Here is a 19,455-nt window from a genome sequence, read left to right on the forward strand (position 1 = left end):
CGGCCTCACTGCCCAGCAGACCACTAATAACTATCCGATTGTGCTGTGGTGAGGTTTTTTTGTTTGGAAGCAGTTGTTGTGGTCATGTTCTTGGTAGAAGTGTAGCGAACTGATAGCTACAAACAGCTTGAGCGATTGTTAGTTTGTCTGCGTCCTTTTGATTGTATTGAAGGGTTGTTTTCAGTTTAGGTTCATCTCCACTCGAGCGCACAGATTCAGAGAGTTCTTGATAATCTTTATGAAGCCTTGGAAGTTGTTGTTTTGCTGGAGAAGCATCGCGGTATGAAGCTTTTCAGGCTAACAGTGTTAGCTAAACAATGTTGAGCGCACTAAGCTACAACAACCAGTTCACCACCGTAGAGTTCTAGGCACAAAAGTTCAGTAACAGCAGTCCAGTTGTTAGTTTGTCTGCTAGGCAAACCAGGCTTGTGTGAACCGACCAACCAGAGCAGACTGAGGCCTCGCCTCAAAACCCACAGGATTCAAGGAATGTTTTACAGCTACTGGATATAAAAAAATATATATATCTTGAAATAAAATGTATATGAAAATACAAGTCTTCTCACTTTTAACAACTCGACTCTCTGAGTCCTGTTAATAGCACACAAAGTGCGTCTGAATTGCTTTATGAGTAAAGTGACCTAAACAATTAATCAATTGATTAATAACTGTCCTCCATATGCAGCACACTGGCTCTCAACTTTCTGCTTTTAATGCTGCATAACTTAATCTATAATAATACATCACGTTTGATCAGCGAGTATTTAATATTGTTTATATAAGTTTGCAAAGTAACTAGTAACTAAAGCTGTTAGACAAAGTGCAGTGAAAGTATGATTAATATAGTTAAAAACTCAATTTATGCAAAATATGACAGGTATTTAACTTGTATATCTACACTGTTCAGCCACAGCATTAAAACAACTGACAAGTGAAGTGAGCATTGATCATCTTGTTACAATCAAATGTTCTGCTGGGAAACTTTGACTTCTGTCATTTCTGTGGATTCTCTTTGACAAACACCAGCCACCCAAACACCGTTCAGACCAACTGCACCCCCTCATGGCAAAGAACCCAAGGCTTCAAAATGGCTTCTTCATTGTCCAGATCCCACTTCAGCTGAACATCTGCTGGATGCGCCAGAACCAACTCCAATCCATGTTGGGGCCCCCATGGATCGTTCTTGGCTCTGACTGCATCCAGTGGAAGCTCAGGTGGATTGAGATCTGGGGAATCTGGAGGTCAGGTTGACACCTTGAGCTCTTTCCCACGTTCCTCGGGTCGTTCCTGAGCAGTTTTTGCAGCGTTGCAGGCGCGTTGTCCTGCTGGGGGGGCACTGCCACCAAGGAGTGCTGCTGCCATGAGGGGGTGTACTTGGTCTGCTGCTGTATTTGGATGACTGATGTTTGTCAAAGAGACATCCACATGAATGCCAGGACTCCTGGTTTCACAGCCGAACATGGCGTTGGAACAAAATCATCCATGTTATTCATTTCACCTGTTAATGGTTCTAATGTTGTGACTCTCAGTGTATACACATGTTAAATACTTTATGAATTAGATCAAATAAATGCATTTAGGCACTGTAACCAGACTTATTTATATTTCCTCTCAGTAAAACAAAACCTGTAAATGTTCAAATTTACTTACAAATTAAATTAAAACTCCATATAAATAAATGATGAAAAGTGATTTCAGGTTAAATACAACTGAGTTAGAGACTCAAAACTCATCAAAAATAGACCCAGTTCTCTTTGTGGAGGACAAACAACTACCACAAAAACAAAACCTCGACACACAAACAAAACCTCTAAAAACAATAAAAACCTGCACAGACACACAAAACCTCTAAAAACCAACACACAAAACCCCTAAAACAAACAAACACACAAAACCTCTAAAAACAACACAAAAACCTCTAAAAACAAACACACAAAACCCCTAAAACAAACAAAAACCTCTAAAAACAAACACACAAAACCTCTAAAAACAACACAAAAACCTCTAAAAACAAACGCACAAAACCCCTAAAACAAACAAAAACCTCTAAAAACAAACAAAAACCTCTAAAAACAAACACACAAAACCCCTAAAAACAACACAAAAACCTCTAAAAACAAACACACAAAACCCCTAAAACAAACAAACACACAAAACCTCTAAAAACAACACAAAAACCTCTAAAAACAAACACACAAAACCCCTAAAACAAACAAAAACCTCCAAAAACAACACAAAAACCAAAAACAAACAGACAAACGTAAAACAACACAAAACCTCCACAAAGAGACATCAAACTACCACTGCTCTTCTTTCTCTTCCTGCAGGTGACAGACGAGCCGCCACAGGACCTGAAGCAGGAAAACTGAGGATCCGTCTTCTGATGAAACTCCTTCAGGTGCTGCAGGTGTGTGTTAATGTTAAATCTTAAAAGCGCATGTCTCCACCTCATAACTTTACAAAGACGTTATATTCTTGATATTGACCTGTTTCTTCCAGTTCATTCATTAATAACAGTCGTCGTGTTTTTACAGACAAGTTTGCATGTTAGCTAACGTGTGTCTGTTGGAGAGTGTTAGCTTGAAGGCATTATCCTGCTGTGTGATGTTAACTTGTTAAAATTAGCATCTTTACAGCTGAATATGTGAGTACAGCACAGTTAGCTAACAGGCTCCAAGTGTTGTGTTTATAATGTCTGAGTATATTAGTATGTCAGCATCTAGAAGGTTATTTCGAGCAGCTAAAGTAGTTTATACACACAATATGCAGCCTCATTGTAACCTGCACAGAATGTATTCAGTGTGTTTGTCTCAGTTCTGGTTTGATGTGTCATTTAAATCACTGCACTGACTCCCTGTCTGTAAAAAGATAGACTTTAAAATCATATTGCTCGTCTATAAAGCACTAAATGTTTTCAGGATTTAATACATTTGGTTTACTTGTGGTTTACCTTTAAAAAAAACATATTTATTAAATCAGATTATAGCAGATTTTATAGTGCAGAGTGATGTGAGACTCCTGAAGTGATGTTATGCTCTTTATTATGAAATGATAATACCGTAACAAATCCCCTTTTTGCCGGATGTGTCTGTAATCTGATTACATCTTCTTTGTTACTGCTATCATCAGAATATATATATATATATATATATATATATATATATATATATATATATATATATATATATATATATATATATACACACACACACACACACACACATGCATGTAGTCATCATGTTATACTAAAGTTCTTCCTCCTCTCTCCAGGTGAACAGTGGGACTTGTCTTCAGCTTCAGGTGGAGCAGCTCTGACCTGTATGGTGATCAGCACCGGAGAGGACAGACACCTGATCCAACAAGGTCAGTGCAGTGGAGGTGCAAAAGTTAAAGGCAGGAAGTGTGAGATTTGCCAGCTGCTGTTCATTAATACTCTAGGATCAGTAAATGTTTCTAGAGGGTCGTCGAGTCTCATTCACAGGTCGGTGAATAGATCCCAATCCAGCTGAGCTTCCACTTTGTGGGTTTTGAGCTAAGACTTATACATTTTAAATAGACAGCTTCTTTTAGGTAGATTCAACATTAACATGAGCCTCGGTCTATTCGACCAGCAGGCCACTAATAAGGATCATATTCGGTTTCTGACGTGCAGTCGTGAAGATTTTGGTTTGGAAGCGGTTCTTGTCGTCTCATTCATGGTAGAGGTGCAGCAAACGGAGCTTCAAACAGCAGCAGAATGACCAGAGCCATGTTTTTTTTTTAAGTATTTTTTTGGGGCCTTTTTCTGGCTTTATTATTGATAGGACAGCTGAAGAGTGTGACAGGAAACAGGGTAAGAGAGGGGGAGTGACACGCAGCAAAGGGACCCGGGCCGGGAGTCGAACCTGGGTCCGCTGCACTACCAACCGAGCTAAGCGGCGCCCGACCAGAGCCATGTTAACCATGTTCATTTCTGTCAGCCTGTGTAAGGTTTTGCTTGAGCAGTTGTTGGTTTGTCTTTGTCCTTTGAGTATATAAAGTATGTTGAGCAGAGCCTGGTGTTAACATTGCCGTTCTTATTCGTGGTAGATGTGCAGTGAAGTGAGAGCTACAACACCATCAGAACTGAGCGGAGACGTGTTGTTTTGGAGGCCTTGTGGTATAGATCTGTCTAGGGACAAAAGTTCAGTGGCAGTAATACAGTTGTTAGTGGTCTGCCAGGCAAACCTGGTGTTATTGTAATTTATAGTTTAACTTGACCGGACTTCAACTATCTTCAATGGCAAATGCCCGAGTGCAGTCCATCGGAGCTGTAAGATGTGGTTTCCATGAATGGCAGTAGTCAGGCCTTTGATCAGCCGCTGGTATTGGTAATAGCGTATCTTACGAGCCCTTGTGCGATCCCGCCAACTTACAGGTCCCTCATGTTCAGACACCTATGGTATGGTAGAAGCGTGCACATAGTGTGCGTGTTTAGCTTGGGCCTCGGCCTGGCTAGGGACATGCTCAGGGCCACGGTAGAAGCTAGCCTGACGCCACGAAAGCGGCTTGGATCTCTGCCCTCAACTGTCCATGACGATTCAACATGCGAGTTCAGTGTGTATGGGCGCGATGCCTTTGCTTGAAGATAATGTTGAACTCTGTGCTAAAACAAAATGTAAAAAAAAAAATTGCAGGAATTCAAATTCTTTGCAACTGTGTGCAACAGCATCCTGCTTGACAACACCAAGCAGAGATCATTACAAAGCTGTTACAGGCCCCTCGGCCTCACTGCCCAGCAGACCACTAATAACTATCAGATTGTGCTGTGGGGAGGTTTTTTTGTTTGGAAGCAGTTGTTGTGGTCATGTTCTTGGTAGAAGTGTAGCGAACTGATAGCTACAAACAGCTTGAGCGATTGTTGGTTTGTCCGTGTCCCTCTGATTGTATTGAAGGGTTGTTTTCAGTTTAGGTTCATCTCCACTCGAGCGCACAGATTCAGAGAGTTCTTGATAATCTTTATGAAGCCTTGGAAGTTGTTGTTTTGCTGGAGAAGCATCGCGGTATGAAGCTTTTCAGGCTAACAGTGTTAGCTAAACAATGTTGAGCGCACTAAGATACAACAACCAGTTCACCACCGTAGAGTTCTAGGCACAAAAGCTCAGTAACAGCAGTCCAGTTGTTAGTTTGTCTGCTAGGCAAACCAGGCTTGTGTGAACCGACCAACCAGAGCAGACTGAGGCCTCACCTCAAAACCCACAGGATTCAAGGAATGTTTTACAGCTACTGGATATAAAAAAAATATATATATATCTTGAAATAAAATGTATATGAAAATACAAGTCTTCTCACTTTTAACAACTCGACTCTCTGAGTCCTGTTAATAGCACACAAAGTGCGTCTGAATTGCTTTATGAGTAAAGTGACCTAAACAATTAATCAATTGATTAATAACTGTCCTCCATATGCAGCACACTGGCTCTCAACTTTCTGCTTTTAATGCTGCATAACTTAATCTATAATAATACATCACGTTTGATCAGCGAGTATTTAATATTGTTTATATAAGTTTGCCAAGTAACTAGTAACTAAAGCTGTTAGACAAAGTGCAGTGAAAGTATGATTAATATAGTTAAAAACTCAATTTATGCGAAATATGACAGGTATTTAACTTGTATATCTACACTGTTCAGCCACAGCATTAAAACAAGTGACAAGTGAAGTGAGCATTGATCATCTTGTTACAATCAAATGTTCTGCTGGGAAACTTTGACTTCTGTCATTTCTGTGGAGCCTCTTTGACAAACACCAGCCACCCAAACACCGTTCAGACCAACTGCACCCCCTCATGGCAAAGAACCCAAGGCTTCAAAATGGCTTCTTCATTGTCCAGATCCCACTTCAGCTGAACATCTGCTGGATGCGCCAGAACCAACTCCAATCCATGTTGGGGCCCCCATGGATCGTTCTTGGCTCTGACTGCATCCAGTGGAAGCTCAGGTGGATTGAGATCTGGGGAATCTGGAGGTCAGGTTGACACCTTGAGCTCTTTCCCACGTTCCTCGGGTCGTTCCTGAGCAGTTTTTGCAGCGTTGCAGGCGCGTTGTCCTGCTGGGGGGGCACTGCCACCAAGGAGTGCTGCTGCCATGAGGGGGTGTACTTGGTCTGCTGCTGTGTTTGGGTGACTGATGTTTGTCAAAGAGACATCCACATGAATGCTAGGACTCCTGGCTTCACAGCCGAACATGGCGTTGGAACAAAATCATCCATGTTATTCATTTCACCTGTTAATGGTTCTAATGTTGTGACTCTCAGTGTATACACATGTTAAATACTTTATGAATTAGATCAAATAAATGCATTTAGGCGCTGTAACCAGACTTATTTATATTTCCTCTCAGTAAAACAAAACCTGTAAATGTTCAAATTTTCTTCCAAATTAAAGTAAATTAAAACTCCATGTAAATAAATTATGAAAAGTGATTTCAGGTTAAATACAACTGAGTTAGAGACTCAAAACTCATCAAAAATAGACCCAGTTCTCTTTGTGGAGGACAAACAACTACCACAAAAACAAAACCTCTAAAAACAAACACACAAAACCCCTAAAACAAACAAAAACCTCTAAAAACAAACACAAAACCCCTTAAAAACAAACAAAAACCTCTAAAAACAAACACACAAAACCCCTAAAACAAACAAAAACCTCTAAAAACAAACACACAAAACCCCTAAAACAAACAAAAACCTCTAAAAACAAACACACAAAACCCCTAAAACAAACAAAAACCTCTAAAAACAAACACAAAATCCCTTAAAAACACACAAAAACCTCTAAAAACAAACACACAAAACCTCTAAAAACAAACAAAAACCTCTAAAAACAAACACACAAAACCCCTAAAACAAACAAAAACCTCTAAAAACAAACACACAAAACCTCTAAAAACAAACAAAAACCTCTAAAAACAAACACACAAAACCCCTAAAACAAACAAAAACCTCTAAAAACAACACAAAAACCTCTAAAAACAAACAAACATAAAACAACACAAAACCTCCACAAAGAGACATCAAACTACCACTGCTCTTCTTTCTCTTCCTGCAGGTGACAGACGAGCCGCCACAGGACCTGAAGCAGGAAAACTGAGGATCCGTCTTCTGATGAAACTCCTTCAGGTGCTGCAGGTGTGTGTTGACTCTGGTTTCACCTGCACAGACAGTCGGCACTGTTGTCTTTGCTGGTTATTTACATAATAAAACCTTTTTTTAATGGAGACCAGGGCTTCCATTACCTCCATTATATATTCCTATTCTGGCAATGACTGATTTAGAAACCATGTGTTTAATAATGTCTGAGTAAGTTAGCCTCTCTCCATCTCTTATCACATGAATGGAGCTAACAGCAGCTCAGTGAGAGGTTTAAAATGTTTTACCAGCAGCTGATATGAAATATATCTGCTGTGCTGCCTGTGATTTCACCAAGCAGACAGATAAATGGTCATTTTGAGCAGCTACAGTAGTTTATATGATCATTATGCAGCCTCATTGTTGTCTGCACTTTAAAATCATATTACTGGTCTGTAAAGCACTAAATGTTATCAGGACTGAACACATTTGGTTTACTTATACAGGGATCGGGAGGGTTATTTAAAATGTCATGTAGTCAGTAACGTAATTTAAGTAAAACTGTCGCTCATCTAATTCATAACTGTTCACTGTGACTTTCAAATATGTGCATTTTTTATCTGTAGCTTATTGATTATTGATTTCATTACTAACAGACAGCCTTCTTTTCTCAAACACTTGTTTCTTGTCACTGATGAATTTATTTGGTTAATTCCCTCAGTAAGAACTTATACACACGCACACAGACACACACTTGAGTTTGTCTGGGAAGTTAGCTACATGTTTTATTTGTTGTCTGAGTGAATAGTCAGTGTTGAGAATCCGAGCACAAGAACATTTCCAAGATGAGAAGTTTATTGGTTTGCAAAGTAGCCGTTTTTACAAAAGCATTAGGAGAAAAAAATAATAATAAATTGTGGAGGTCTAACACAACGGTGGAATGTACTGTCTTCATTTAAACACTGGTCCAGTGCACCTTCTCAACGAGGGTCATCTCAGGGGATTTGGGGAATTTGCAACATGTCGTGAATGTTATTTCTCCATTTCTTCTGTTTGCCACAAAAAGCCGCTCAGCTATAAAACACTGGATCAAAGCGCAGCCAACAGAGGAGGCCAACATGATGCCTGGTGATATGAAAAGACTTTCAGCAGCTCAAAGTCTCAAACAGCCCTGCGATCTTCAGACGTGGTACATCCCAGAAAACGCCCAAATCAAAAATGAGCCTAACCTTTTTTTGCGGTTGAAAGAAAAGAAACTGTGATCCGATACTTCACACATTTCCTTGTGTCACACAGGAAAGTACAATTTGTGATATTTCGTACATGGAGAGCCCAGAACAAAACACTTTGATCGTTATTTAAAAAAAAAAAAAAAACTTTTCAAGATGCCTTCATATAAACAGCATAAAATCGTACGTTTACCAATACAGTAGGTATGACGATACCACACACAACCCTGCTGGTTTACACTGTAATAAATAGAAATGATGATGATTGTACAACCACACGACACATTTAGCAACAGATCAGCCTATTCTACTTATTTTCATACTGTGAATGAACATCACGATGTCGTCGTTCTCACAACAGTCATGTTAGCGCTTTTTTTTTTCTTTTTTAGAAAGTCACTGTGCTGTTCTACTTGTGGGGAATAAACTGATTTAGATACTTTAGTCCAGATCTTTGTTCTGTGCATCCTAATGTTTAAAGACTTTTTAAATTTGTACTAAACTGGAACCCTAGGCTATAAAAAAGGTAAACAGGTCAAAGGAAAATAAAACCACAAAGGGAAATCTGCCCTTAAAATGCACCTGATACAGTTGGTGAAAAAAAAAAAAAAGAAAAGAAAGAGCATGCGTGACTGGAGCAAAAACTGGCAACACCTCAATTGTTCATGTATAGAAAATGCCAGGTACTAGCTTACATGCACAACAAAACGCTTTCTGCTTGTAACTCAGATTACTCGACAGGCCACGTTCATAAATATGTACATCCAGAGTTCAACAAGCAGGGTCAAATAAACCGTTTCTCCTACGTCAGACGGCCTTGAATTTTTAACCGAGGGGCGCCTGTTTTTTATGACGAGTGGATCAGAAATAAAAGGTGAACATCAAAAGTATTTCCATATCATCAGATTACAATCAAGAGGAGAATAACATTCAGTTTTTCAGTTTCGTTTTAAAGGGTTGGAGAACAAATAAAGTAGGAATCATCGTTTTTAAGGATTGTTCTTCAAAAGACGTGGGATCATCAGGAGATCAGGAACTTTCAGGAAGGAAAAACAATATATGTTGAGGTTTTCTGAGCACACGTACCAAAAAATGTTGTTTTTTTTTTTTTTTTTTACTGGAATACTCAGCAGTTGTGAGTCCCTTACGTGGACACCAACAGCTTGTTTTTTGTTTTTTTTTTAAAGTGCACCAGTACCAAATAAGTAAGCTCAAGTACCATCAGCTGATCATGTACCTGCACCACATCCAGCTGAGCAGAAAACCCACAACAGTCCCAAAGAACAGTTTGCTGATGCAGAATTAAACTGTGCAAACACACACATTCACACACACACACACACACACAAAATGCTCCCTAGTTCGAGCCCTTTAATTCAGGAAGCCTTGAATTGTTCATCTCCCTCCCCCGTAATTCTTCACAACAGCACTGCCGTTAACTGCTGCCAGCTTGACTCCAGAACATGAACTTGTATTTACACATCCATGAAACACACAGCTGAGTCGTATTCTTCACATGGTGTATATTAACATGTTATTACAGATAAACTGTAGCGTTACAAATTAACGGTCACCAGTTAATAGAAAGAACACAAAAAAAATAATAATAACACAACCCGTCAACACTATTACACATTTTCTGTACACGTTTGTTCCGTTGCAACACTGGAGTAACGATGCATCGCACTGGCTCGCTTCCTTTCACTGCCCCCTCATACCAAACTGTACTCATTTCCTGTTTGTGTCCCAAATAAACCAGCGCTCGCCAAGCGCAAAAAAAAAAAAAAAAAAGGAGGAAGACCTCTGACCAGCCAGGAGAAAAAGAAACCTTCAGAGTCTCAGAGCAGCGACTTATTGCTACATGAAAGGAGCTAAAAAATACTCAGTGCATGCACGTATGGAACGAAACCTCTCTGTGTGCTGATGGATGCACGGAGAGTAAATGAGATGTTAAACAAAGTGGTTTTCCTCAGAAGTGTGAGAGAGAGCTTCATTAGTGTGAGCATCAATTACTGAGTGCCCCGCAGTGAAGTCGGTGCAACTGTTCTGCACAGATGTCATGGCTTATTCCCAACTCACAGCAGCAAAAAGGTGACGGGAAACCTTCATTAGCTCGTTAAACTCTTAATGTTAGTTCTGTGCAGCCTTGTGAGACGATGTACCAACAACTACTCTTTTGCTTCTTGAGCTGCTCCTGAGGTGGATCTGAACCACGACGCAGCATCAAGACGATGCATTTAATTTTCTGTTTGATGTGAACGTCTGCCAACTACAACATCTGTCCAAAAGATGATCAAAGCTTCTTCAACCTGGTTCAAGTTTTCATCTATTTATTACTCTCTAATCATTCGCCTTCAAGGGATTAGCTGTAAATAATGACTTCATCCATGGGTAATAAATATATTATTCATGTTTTACAGATTCATTATGAGCCATTAGGAGGAACAGCTTTTGAGTTGAAGGGTGTCCTCACTTTGTCTTAGTAGTTGTTCCATGCAGGAATCTTTCTTAATGATTCACTAACATTTATAACTGAACTTTATAACAGAATGAAGTCTGTCTCTGTATTTATAGAGCCAAAGTTCTCATGTGAATAAGACAAGCAGAAGGAGAGGTAGTTCCTTTCAACTGGGTGTTTTGAGCCAAATGTGGTCTGAGGATAGTGTCTTTCTACTGTGTCCCTGTTGATGGTAATACACACATTAACCCCAAATTACTGAGCTTACAAATCAATCTTCTCATATGAAAATGATTCCTAGGAGAGAAACGTTTGGGACCGGATGTATTTGATGTAACGACACAAATACAATTTTCCACAATCTGGCAACCCCAAAAGTTGTTCTTAATAACAGCTCGTAAGTGATCTACAACCTAAGTTATTTATTAGTCATTATTAAACCCATAAATTACTTGTTATAAACCTTTTTATTACAGTACGATGTGGTACCCAAAAATCTATGTTTTGCCTACTTCTACTGTAGGTGTTCAACTGATACCGTCTGAGGTGTAAACAGAGCAACTTAAGACATAATACTTTTACTTCTAACTTCATAAGAACTTCCTCTCCGCCTCAGTGAAGGAAGAGAAATCCAGCGCAGAGTGAAAAGGTCGATGAGACAAAAAAACCATGTGATGAATTTAAGACACGACTGCATTTGTTAAACCCGCCGGCTGCGTAAAAACAAAGACGGGAATGCTCCGGAGCGGACGACGAGACGCTGGTGTGGAATGATGATCGAGGAAACACTTACGCCGTAACAAAAACACATGAGACACGTAGGACTGAATATGGACTGTAACAGCACCAGCCAGACCACCAAAAAACTGTGACGAGAAGTAATAATTCTGTGCATCACTATATCTTCTATGCTACTATAGAAACATGAATACTATACATTCAAAATACCAATATCGGGATCTTATTCTGCTTCCACACAACCAACTAACAGTCGAATGAAGGTGTTGGAGTTTAGTTCGAGTTGCGTTCAGCCTGCACACTTTCCTAAAGATGCACTGAAGAAAGTGTGTGTGTGGGTTTTTTTTTTATGAGAATAAGTTGCATATTGGTTTAGTGTACAATTCAGATGAGCTTTGCCTTCTGTGAGTGTGACAGCAGAGAGCAGAGTCCAATATTCAACCTGATTTCAAAGTTAACAATCATACTTTTTCTATCTGGGGAGGAGAACGAGGAGGAGCAGCCATCGCTGAAACTGCCGACACGCGCCGCGTGCGGTACGGGACGCGTTCCGATACATCTTGTCATGATATAATCCTCAGTTTGGGGTATTTAGGTCGGTGAGACTGCAGCGTGTTACCATGACAACTGGGATAAACCCATGGGAGGGCAGGGGGAGCGCCTCACGGAGTTGGAAATGCACCAGAACAGAGAGAGAGAGAGAGAACAGGGCGTGACGCTGCGCTGTGTTGTGGTCAGAGGACGATAAACTGCGACAGTAAACACACCCAGCTGGGTCGAGTGAGTGGAATCAGATCTGAACACGTCAAACGGCGGAAACATTTTGCTTTGAAGAAGTTTTTTTTTTTTTTTTAAATCTGATATGAAGAATCATGCGTCTGCCCTCTGGAATTTTGTCAAGACTCAGATTGAACATCTTAACACTGCTGAGGTCCAATACTGACTCATTTTGCAGCATGTTTGCCACCAACGTTGTTGTTGTTGTCGTCTCCTTTTCAGCTTCATCAACATGCATTTTCCAGTTTATCCAAAGAGGTTTTGGAGGACTTTCATACGCCCACAAGTTTCAGATTTAAAACCTTTAATTAGTTACCAAATATGTAGGTTTTTACTCAACTGTTTCCTTTCATTTTAGTTGCTAACTACCGGATATCATTTCCTGAGTAACTGTTTTTTTTGTAACTACTCTCCTGTCATCCACACCTGCCTCCACCTCCCTTAAGAATTCAGCATGAGAAATGTATGTGCTATAATTAGCCGTGAGATCCCTGATCTGACAAAACTGGGGCTAACGCAGAGAAAGAAACCTGAAAATGGAGCAAACACATCCACCCTCGAAGCATCATCATATCAGATCCTGGTTAATGAGAAAGGAAATGGAGAGAAGTGAATGAGCTCTAACTTGACACCGCCGGAGCCTTGTTTCCGGTCGCTATGCTGCTGCAGTGTTGCATGATGGGTGATGGATGATGACGTAACAGGTGCGCTGTGGTGGTGTGTGTGCATGGTCATCTGTGATCGAGTCCTTGCTTCGCACTCGTCTTGCGGAGCAGGAGGGAGCGGGGAAGTTAGCCGAGCTTGGTGATCTGTAGATCTCCGTGTATCCGTACTGTGTCGATAGAGGGCAAAGATTTTACTTTGTGATAAAAGTCAAAGAGCTGGTGTCCGTCCACGAATATCCGGAACCTCTGGTGCTCGCAGTGGATCTCGATCTGCAGGGAGGGACGACAGAAAGAGACGGAGAGAAAAGAGAAGATCAGATGACAAGAACAAAGTGTTTAAAGGAATAGTTCCTGTAGAGAAGTCTGTACGATGAATATGAAGCCAGGAGACAGTTAGCTTAGCTTAGCTAGCACAAAGACAGGAAACAGAGGGAAACAGCGAGCCCGGCTCCGTCGTACAGTAACAAAATCCACCTCGCAGCAGCTCAACACAGAACCATCAGATCCACAAGGACCACTGGCCTCCACTCAGTCTTCACACCTGGACAATAAGACTAGAATAAGGCTCTTAGTTTCTGGGTAAAATCATCTACAGGGTGGAAGTAACTAATTAAAACTACTCAGATTCGACTCTAGCTGCTAGTTAGCCACTTGCTCAGTGTGTTTACAGTGTGGGGCTGTGCAGGTGGTGAACAGTGGGACTCCAGAGGTTTGTTCACTGGAAACAGCTGCTGGCTTTGGCTGAAAAGCTCTTTGTTTCTCTCTGAAGACCTGATGAGTTCAACTTTCCATGCATCTCAACTTTCTTGCTTGTAATTGCTTGTTTTTTTAAATTTGCCAATGAAACAAGTAAAAATCATCTAAAAACAAGTCCTACTTGTCTCACTGGAATGCTTGTTTCCAGGTCACTGTGTCTTAGATTAAGAGATTTGTTTAATTAGACAAATACTTGGTAAGATCTTGAATGTTTGCAGTGGATCTGCAGAGTTGAGCATTAAGTTGAGCTCTCACATGGAGCAGCCATGTTTTCATCATCCATATGAAGATAATAAGAGCACTTTAAACAACCTCAACCTCAAAGTTTAATGTGTTTGAATAGAAACGTGCTCAAATTTTATCTGCTAATCCTGCTTGTGGAGTCGTCTATGTAGCGAGTGCAAATCACAATCTGGGCTAATGCTTAAATCAGCTGTTTTTAAGGTTTGTGTAACAACAAACTTGTCTGATAAATGAGCTCAAAGTGCGTCCCTTTCCTCCCGCAGCCCTGGTTTACTCGTATCTGCACGATGAACCTCAACAAACCAAACACAAAACTTGCAACAGCTTCAAAATCTCCTTGTTTTTTCTTTTTTTTTTTTGGCCAAAGAAGACAAACATGTAGGTGTGCTTCTGCTTCCTGAGGCAGACTATTTCCACGAACTCAGACACAGAAACCACAGCGCATCATGTGTCCGTCCGCATGCCTCCAAATTCAAGAGTTCAGTTTGGAAGCAGTCAGCGCGACAGCCTGTTAATCTGCAGCCTGCAGCTTCTGACAGTCATGACGGTGCCGACCTGCTCCGTCACACTCCGACCACAAACAATGACACTTTATCAGGGAGATGATGTTGCATAACCAGACGCAGCCATCACCTCTAAAAATAAGACAAACATGGTGGTTGTTTTGTCTGCAGATATCTGGGACTGAAGCTTCTTTTCCCTCAGTAGAACAAAAGAGGAGCAGTTTACAGGAATGATTCTGTTCTTGAAGTCTGGTTAGTTCACAACCACTCGTATATTTTTAGCCCGACACCAAATGTGTCATCCGTGTGCATATTCAGAATTATCAGAGTGGAATATGATTAAACGTCCTCAGGTCTAATGAGAGTTACTCATCGTGCGTATGTGCAGCTGCTCATCCCCGTCCAACCCGTCCAACACACGAACAGCTGATGCCTGTTCAGTTAACAGACCGCGACACAGGATGCCGCCTGCGTGTACAGTGAACAGATATGATGTGGAGTGGAAAACATTTCCTGTTTATCTCTTGTTTCTGTGCTGCAAATTAACATTTCTGTTGTTTCTCTCCTGCAGTCGACTGTTTATAAAACTGACGACGGGATTTTAAAATGAAATATTCCATCAAAAACACGCCTGTAAGACTCAGATATCTTATTTTAATATCGACTCACCTCTTAAACGTTTGGGGAGGGATTAGTCGGTTAATGGTTTTATTCACAAAGGATTCATAAAAACAGCCCGAGGTCTTTAAACTGTTCATTTCAACAGCACAAAGATATTCAAGTTGCCGTGATATAAAACAGAGAAAAGATCTAGTGCTTCAGCTTCTTTATCTCATGTACTTATGATGTTACGATGGTATGTGAGGACTCGCACCGCTCCCTAGCTTTGCATCTTCGCTCCGACAACCATGCAAACGCTGCTGCACCTGATTGGACGAACACCACCCACTGAATGTCTGCTCTGGGATTTCAAACCCGGGCCAACATGGAGGCTCACTTGGAAACTCACTCATCTGACGAAATCCTCCGTGCAGTTGCTGAATCTGTCGTCATGTTAACTCAACAATGTTTTGTTTTTATGGTTTTTCAAGCAGTGACAAAACACTCTGGACACCCCTGACAGCCTCGACCTCGACTTTAGGCAAATGATGAGCGGGCAATGTCTCTCGAAATGCAGCGCTACCAGAATGCATTGCACATCTGCTTACACAGACAAAAACCACAGATCCCGTGGACACAAAGAGTTTGAGTGTTAGCTCTTGATAGATGGGGACAGACAGATTGTTCGTCCAGTCACCTGCTGAGTATTTTATACTATTATAATCCTGCACCGACTCTTAACACTTGTTAGCTGTACATTTTTTTCCTTTCGCTCCTCGTATTGACGTCCTTGTTTGCACCACTGACCTCAGAACAGCCTTGAAAACACTTCGGCCTTCAAACATCGACAACAAAACACTTGGATGAACCTCTTAGTCCAGCCTTGAGAGTGTTTTTTGTGATTGAAACAAACTCTCTTCAGTGGGTCTCCTTTTCTAAGCTTGGCCATGAGTCACTTTTGGTTACTATCTGTGGCGGTTAAACAATATTGCCTCGACAGTCGGAGTTATTGCTCCTCCTGCAGCTTCTGTTGTAAAGATCTGTTGGATTTCGTCGTGCTCTCTCTGAGTTCGTCTTTGATCCACTTGTCTGTCTGCAGTGTGCGAACACTTTCACAGAGGCGCTGAATGAATAAAAACACACCTGCTGAGCTGATTCACGGTTGTTTTTGCTCTGAAATGAGCTGCTTTAGATAAAACACTGTCACTGGGGGACTCTTGTTCTATCTTTAGAGTCAGATCACAGCGATGAAACGACAGAAATATGACATCCAGAGGAAAAAAAGAGCATCCCAAAATCCTGAAAACACATCTTCAACAGCTTTCAACCTGTAGCACCAGAATCCTCAGCCATGTGAGTTTATCATGAGTACATAAAAAAAAGAAGCATCTTTACCCTAAAAGGCTGATCAGGGATGAAGGGGAAGTAGGCGGTGGACGCCTCCTCCCCCACCCACTTCCCAGAGATGCGGGCGCTGCGCAGGAACTGGCGGTCGCTGAAGCGGGCGGTGAGTTTCAGGGCCACGTCGTACGCGGGCTCCTCCTTCTCCGAGTCCCGGCCGCAGGTCAGACTCACGTCAAAGCTGAGGAGGGGAGGAAACAGAGGGCAGTGCGTGAGTCCATTCACTAATCCGGGATCAGTCATAATGCACAATTCTGCTGCTGCAAACCAATTGTGTGTTAATTATGCATAATCCCTGCTGCTAGTTTGGGGTTGCCCTCCTTCCCCTGCAGCTGTGATGTTGACACACAACCATATGTTGATGATCCAGGCAGAACTTGCAACAAAGGGAGTGTGTTTTAAAAGGCCTGGAGGACATTCTCATGAACTGTGCCAGCAGCAGCAGCGGCAGCAGAACATGATGAGGTCATGGGGAGCTTTTCTTTCCAAGTTTGACACAAGTTTCCATGTAGGGTAAAGGACACACCCAAACAATTCTGCCTCACTGGCTCCTCATTTTTTCCTCTTTACCCCCCTTTTCTTCTCCCTGCTGGCTCGGGAACGCCCTGTCTCTGCATACTTAAGAAGCCACCATTCTCTCTGGCTGCCCACGCATTACTCAATGTGTCCTGGAGTGGCTTTGCAAGTCAAACTGGCCCCAGAACAAAACACACACAAAAGCTCTAAAAGTGCATGGTGAGATAAAGCTCCCAGATAAAGAGGCGTGCGTGCGTGAGTGCATGCGTGGTGTGTTATCTCACCTGTCTGGCTCCAGGTCCACAATGCCCATCACTATGATCTTCTTCCCCGGCCGCATGCCGCCCCGGATGCGCCCGCTGAACGGCACCGTCTATGCAAAACACATCGAATCGATTACGCGCGGCACCGGAGCGAGCAGCACGCACATTAACGACAGTGTTCAGGCATGTTTCATTACCAGGAGACGTGACAAATCCTCCTTGTCAGGTGAGATGAGGCCGGGGTTCCCCAGCGAGTCGTTCAGGTGGTCATCCTCCACATTCTTCAACACCAGTGACAAAGAAAACACAGGATGCAAAGTGTCACTTATCGCTCTGTCAGGTAGGATAGAAACTGACCCGAGTGAGATTAAAAACCACCGAACACGAGGCTGCGGGCCCGTTTATCAATAAATACGCACGGTGTGGCCTTTGCATGCGGCTCTTCCACAACAATGACGAGGTGTCAGCGGCGGCTGCAGACCTCCCGTCACAAACCAGCCTCCATGACAGACAAACGTTACACCTGCGATGTGAAAATGCGCACATCGAGCGGAGAAGCTGCGCGGCCTGCGGGAGCACAATATGCTTCACCGCCAGCATATTGGATTTCCTCCGCGGCCACGGATGAAACAGGACTGCGCTCCTCGGTGCGCTCCGCATTTACAAATAAGCTCCGGATAATCGACCTAACGGTGCGCTTAAATCAAATCCACTCACCGTTACGCACGGAAATGTAACGCTAACACATTTTTAAACCCGGCACCAGCTCCCACATACTCACTATTCCGTCCTTTTCCGCTGCCTGCACCGCCATCTTGAGCAGAAGAGCATAGGATGCTTATTATCGGGAGCGGAGGCAGCCCTGCCTGCCGGGGGGAGCGTGCTGGTGTGTCACCGTCGTGGCACTGACTCAGGAGGAGGATGTTCCTGTTCCCCGGGTCTCTCCACGCCTGACCGAGAGCGCACACAGCTCGCCTAGCAGCACATCCCTCCGCTCCTCCGTCAAGCCTGGAAATGGGTGGATATCTGCTGACGTATGCTTTATAATAATTACAGACTAAAAGCTTTAATCCCCGTCTGTTGGAGAGGGCTAATCAGACAGATTTCCCCTCAACCCTTCACCCAATTAGGCAGCGCGGCGCTTTGCGCTTTTTCTTCCCAGATTTACTGCAGATTGAATAAACAGCTGTGTTATTCAGGGTGTTTTTTTCTTTCTTTAGATGTGACACACTGGGTGGCCAACGCTCGATACTTGTGACTGATTCAACAATATGTAGGCCTCCGAGGCCACACGGGGCTAAAAATAGACCCGGTTTAACCCGGTTGTGACCCGGGAACATTAATTGCTTTTTTCAGTGAATCACGCAGAGATCGTACAGAAACCCCTCCCTCCATCTTTCTGTCCAGTCCCGAGCATGCAAACATCCCCTCCCTCCATCCGTGTGTGTGTGTGTGTGTGTGTGTGTGTGTGTGTGTGTGTGTGTCATGCTGGTTTAGTTTATCTGGTCCACTCTGCCCCCCTGTGGACACTTGCGGCCATCACAGGCTGCAGCAACGTTACAGGCTTTTCCTCAGCCAATTAAAAGCTTATCTTATAAAGTCTCAATGAGGATTTATATTTTTTTTTAATCCCTCAACACTTGACATCAATGATTGAAGCGAGAAAACACGTCATGTGTTTCTGTATCTTGCTCTAAATTCACACAACAAGGCAGAAACACGCGTCAGAGAATCCTTCCATTAACTGAGAGTAGATATTTAATTGTACTCAAGTAAATTAGTTGCTTTGCTGCTTTAAACATCCAGTTTTCAGTCGCATCTGTCGTGTAGTGATGAGTGAGTGTGTGCTTCCATCTTGTGGTTTCTCTGGGAAACTGCACCTCGATCTCCAATCCACATCCTGAAAACAGTTCCCACATCATTTCCTTTGCAGATTCTCGATGAGAGCAGAAGCGTCAGACATGTCGGAGACGAACCAGCCTGGAACATCTGCACACCTTCAGGAAGTGAAGCAGAAATGCAGCCAGACAAAACACCAAGAAACAGACGCACAACACTGAAGGTGACGCTGACTGCAGACTGTCAGTCTCTCCTCCAGGCTGACTGATGACACTGCAACAAGCACCCAGCAGATCCTCTTATTGTTTTATTCTAAGAGCCTGACCGATAGACATCACTGCACTGAAACTGTAAACTTCACTGGAGATTTAGTCATTTTAG

At 42.4% G+C, this 19,455-nt stretch overlaps 2 protein-coding genes across 7 annotated transcripts in view; one reads left to right on the top strand and one right to left on the bottom strand.

Annotated features, from left to right (window-relative positions):
* The window catches only part of abch1 (ATP-binding cassette, sub-family H, member 1), a 58,605-nt gene that overhangs the window by 13,585 nt on the left and 25,565 nt on the right, over positions 1-19,455 (top strand). The window contains exons 7-10 of one of the 5 annotated variants that reach the window (XM_037123939.1): positions 2,328-2,407; positions 3,271-3,363; positions 7,067-7,146; positions 19,169-19,297. In XM_037123939.1, coding sequence (XP_036979834.1) covers positions 3,321-3,363; positions 7,067-7,146; positions 19,169-19,297 — 252 coding nt within the window. In that variant the 5' untranslated portion in view covers positions 2,328-2,407; positions 3,271-3,320. Of the gene's footprint in view, positions 1-2,327; positions 2,408-3,270; positions 3,364-7,066; positions 7,147-17,349; positions 17,576-17,607; positions 17,928-18,152; positions 18,270-19,168; positions 19,298-19,455 lie in introns of those variants that run through there. The other 4 variants (XM_037123942.1, XM_037123941.1, XM_037123938.1 and 1 more) reach the window with 4 other exon arrangements.
* Positions 9,667-18,155, bottom strand: LOC119033618 (galectin-related protein-like). 2 transcript variants are annotated; one of them, XM_037123953.1, is made up of 5 exons: positions 18,017-18,155; positions 17,433-17,516; positions 17,257-17,345; positions 16,451-16,637; positions 9,667-13,223 (listed from the first exon to the last, which is right to left on the bottom strand). In XM_037123953.1, the coding sequence occupies exons 1-5, from the start codon at positions 18,047-18,049 to the stop codon at positions 13,080-13,082; spliced, it is 537 nt and encodes a 178-aa protein (XP_036979848.1). In that variant the 5' UTR covers positions 18,050-18,155; the 3' UTR covers positions 9,667-13,079. The 2 variants fall into 2 exon arrangements, with proteins under 2 accessions (XP_036979848.1, XP_036979847.1); XM_037123952.1 differs by having other exon boundaries at positions 17,433-17,525; positions 18,017-18,150.

This window comes from Acanthopagrus latus, chromosome 15 (assembly GCF_904848185.1).
Source record: "Acanthopagrus latus isolate v.2019 chromosome 15, fAcaLat1.1, whole genome shotgun sequence".
NCBI classification, from domain to species: Eukaryota; Metazoa; Chordata; class Actinopteri; order Spariformes; family Sparidae; genus Acanthopagrus; species Acanthopagrus latus.